Raw genomic sequence first — 2738 nt, 5'->3', positions numbered from 1 at the left:
AAAAAAAAAAAAAAAAAAAAAAAAAAAAAAAAAAAAAAAAAAAAAAAAAATTTTATCTATTTAATTATAATTTTATTAATATCTTAATTAGTTGCATATAAATATAAGAATAAATATGTTTGAATATATAATATATTTTTTCCTTTTTATAATGTTTTTTACATATTAAAATATTATCCCGCCATTTGAAAGGCAACGGTATAATATATATATATATATATTATATATATATTTGTTAAATATATACATAATATTTATATATATATATATATATTTTTTCATAATTTAAGCATTAAAAAACAAAAAAATATAAATAAATAATGAACAAATATCTATGTGTATATTTCTTTTTATTTTATTTATATATAATTTGTTTTTTTTAATTTTGAACCAATAGAACAATTAGAACTTTGCACACTTCTATATATTTGTTCTTTAAGAAAAAATATATATATATATATATATATATACATATATATTTAATTTTTTTTTTTTTTTTTTATTATATATATATATATATATATATATATATATATATATAATATATTCATTTATATATATATATATTTTTTTTTTTTTTTTAATTTACTGTAAAATGAATTAATCTATATATATAGAAAAAAAGAAAAAAAAAGGCGAGTGTCAAAAGGAACTATTAAGTTACGTGAACAAAAAAAAATTTTTTTTCCTTTATTTAAAAAGGAGCGTAATCTATTTGCACACTTATTTGTTCTTAAAATTTTTTTAAAAATAGGGATTATATATATATATATATAATTTACCTTTTACCTCTTTAATTTTTTTTTTTTTTTTTTTTTTCTTTGTTTTTAAGTGTGTGTCATTTATATTTTTTATAATATATAAATTTTGGTTTTTTTTTTTTTTTATTCTGTGTTATAATTATATTGTTACTAAAAATGTATATAGAAAAAACAGAAATTTTCTACATTTCATATAAATGGTAATATATATATATATATTCTTGTTTTCATAGAATATATTTTAAGTACATTAATATATTATATATATATATATATATATATTTTTTGAAAATCAATTATATTAATACTTCATCAAAAAAAAACATATCTATATATATCTATATCTATCTATATGTATATATATATATATATGGTAACCTCTCATTTTTATTTAAAGAATATGAAAATTACAATTTCTTCTGAGAATTCAATAAAAAAAAAAAATGTATAAAAATAATATTATAAAATAACATAATACAAATAATATAGTCCAATGAAAAACATATAAAAATATGTGTTCTTTTATTATAATAAAATATATAGTGTGTAAATTATGACCTGCTCATATAAAAATAATAAATAAATTATGATCCGTTCATGAAAAACAATAAAAATGTTATGACCTGTTCATAAAAATGATATATGTAAATAACCGTATGTTCATAAAAAGTATATGTATATAAATAAATTTCTGCAAAATGGCTAACACTTAAGTAGGATATAATTATATGTGGATGTATATAAGCATCCTTTTTAGCGAATTATTCATTTTTTTATTTTATGTTTATAATAAAAAAAGAGAAATAAAAAAGATGACTTTACATTCTTTATAGTTATATATATATATATTAAAAATAATATATGATAATAAATGAACTTGATTTAAAATACATATATATACACATTTTTTATCTTTCACTTGTTCAAATTCATACGAACATTTAATAAGAAAATATTAATATATAAGACTGTTTTTTCATATACATATGTATATATATATATATATATATATTATCTTTCAATTGTTATTTATGAATGATGAAAAATGTTCTCTTTAATGGTCCAATGATCCCAGAAATTGACGCTGGGTATAACGTTCAGGTAAATGGTGTTAGTGTTAACTTTCTGAAGGATCCATTTTGCTTCAGAAATGTTGTGATAGAAAATGTACACTATAAAAATAAATTATTATATAAAAATTTTAATGATGATAATGTAAATAAAAATATAATGAATCATATAAAAAGGAAAAATATAGTTGAATTGGATAAAGGATTTAATGAATGTATAAAAGATAGTCTGAATAATAATCATGTTCATGTCAAAAAAAATGAACCTGATTACAAATTAAATGATATAAAAAGTCCTATTTATAAGGAAAGAATAAAATATACACCAAAAATCATTGAAGTTATCAGAACAAATTATAATGTACCACACGATGAAAGAGTAAAGATACATAAAGAAAATTTAATGTATATGAATAATATAGAATATAAAAAAGCAAATGAAATTGTTGAAAAAGTTATTTTAACGATAAAAAATGAAACTATACAAAAACCTGTGGAATTAGCAAATGATGAACCTAACAACATTTTAAAATCTAATAATATATTTAAAAAAATGCTTTTATAATAATTATGACAAAATTGAAGAGGTACATAAAGAATATATATATATATTGTATCAATAATGGAAAATTAAATGGATTAACAAACAGGCAACATAATAAGGAATAATGAAGAAGACATAAAAATAAATAATATATAGAAGAACAATAATAAAAAGTTATCCATCAAAAAAAAAATTCTTAATTTCAATTTAAGTGAAAATATAAAAAATATATGATACACATTTTGAAAGGATATAATATAAATATATCTATTTTGTTTTATATCAATTGTATATATTTACATAATATGTTTTTATTTGTACTTTTTTTTTTTTTTTTTTTTTTTTATTAAATTTTATATTGTA

The 2738-nt window shown here is 16.1% G+C and overlaps 1 protein-coding gene across 1 annotated transcript; it reads left to right on the top strand.

The window, feature by feature from the left end:
* Positions 1-1796: 1796 nt before the first annotated feature.
* PRSY57_0412300 (hypothetical protein) lies at positions 1797-2396 on the top strand (the record flags this gene model as incomplete). The annotated part of the gene is made up of 1 exon (XM_012905979.2): positions 1797-2396. The coding sequence occupies one exon, from the start codon at positions 1797-1799 to the stop codon at positions 2394-2396; it is 600 nt and encodes a 199-aa protein (XP_012761433.2).
* Between the last annotated feature and the right edge of the window lie 342 nt (positions 2397-2738).

Source organism: Plasmodium reichenowi, chromosome 4 (assembly GCF_001601855.1).
Source record: "Plasmodium reichenowi strain SY57 chromosome 4, whole genome shotgun sequence".
Lineage (NCBI taxonomy): Eukaryota > Apicomplexa > Aconoidasida > Haemosporida > Plasmodiidae > Plasmodium > Plasmodium reichenowi.
Note: the sequence above shows the minus strand (reverse complement) of the source record. Positions and strands in the feature narration are given on the sequence as shown.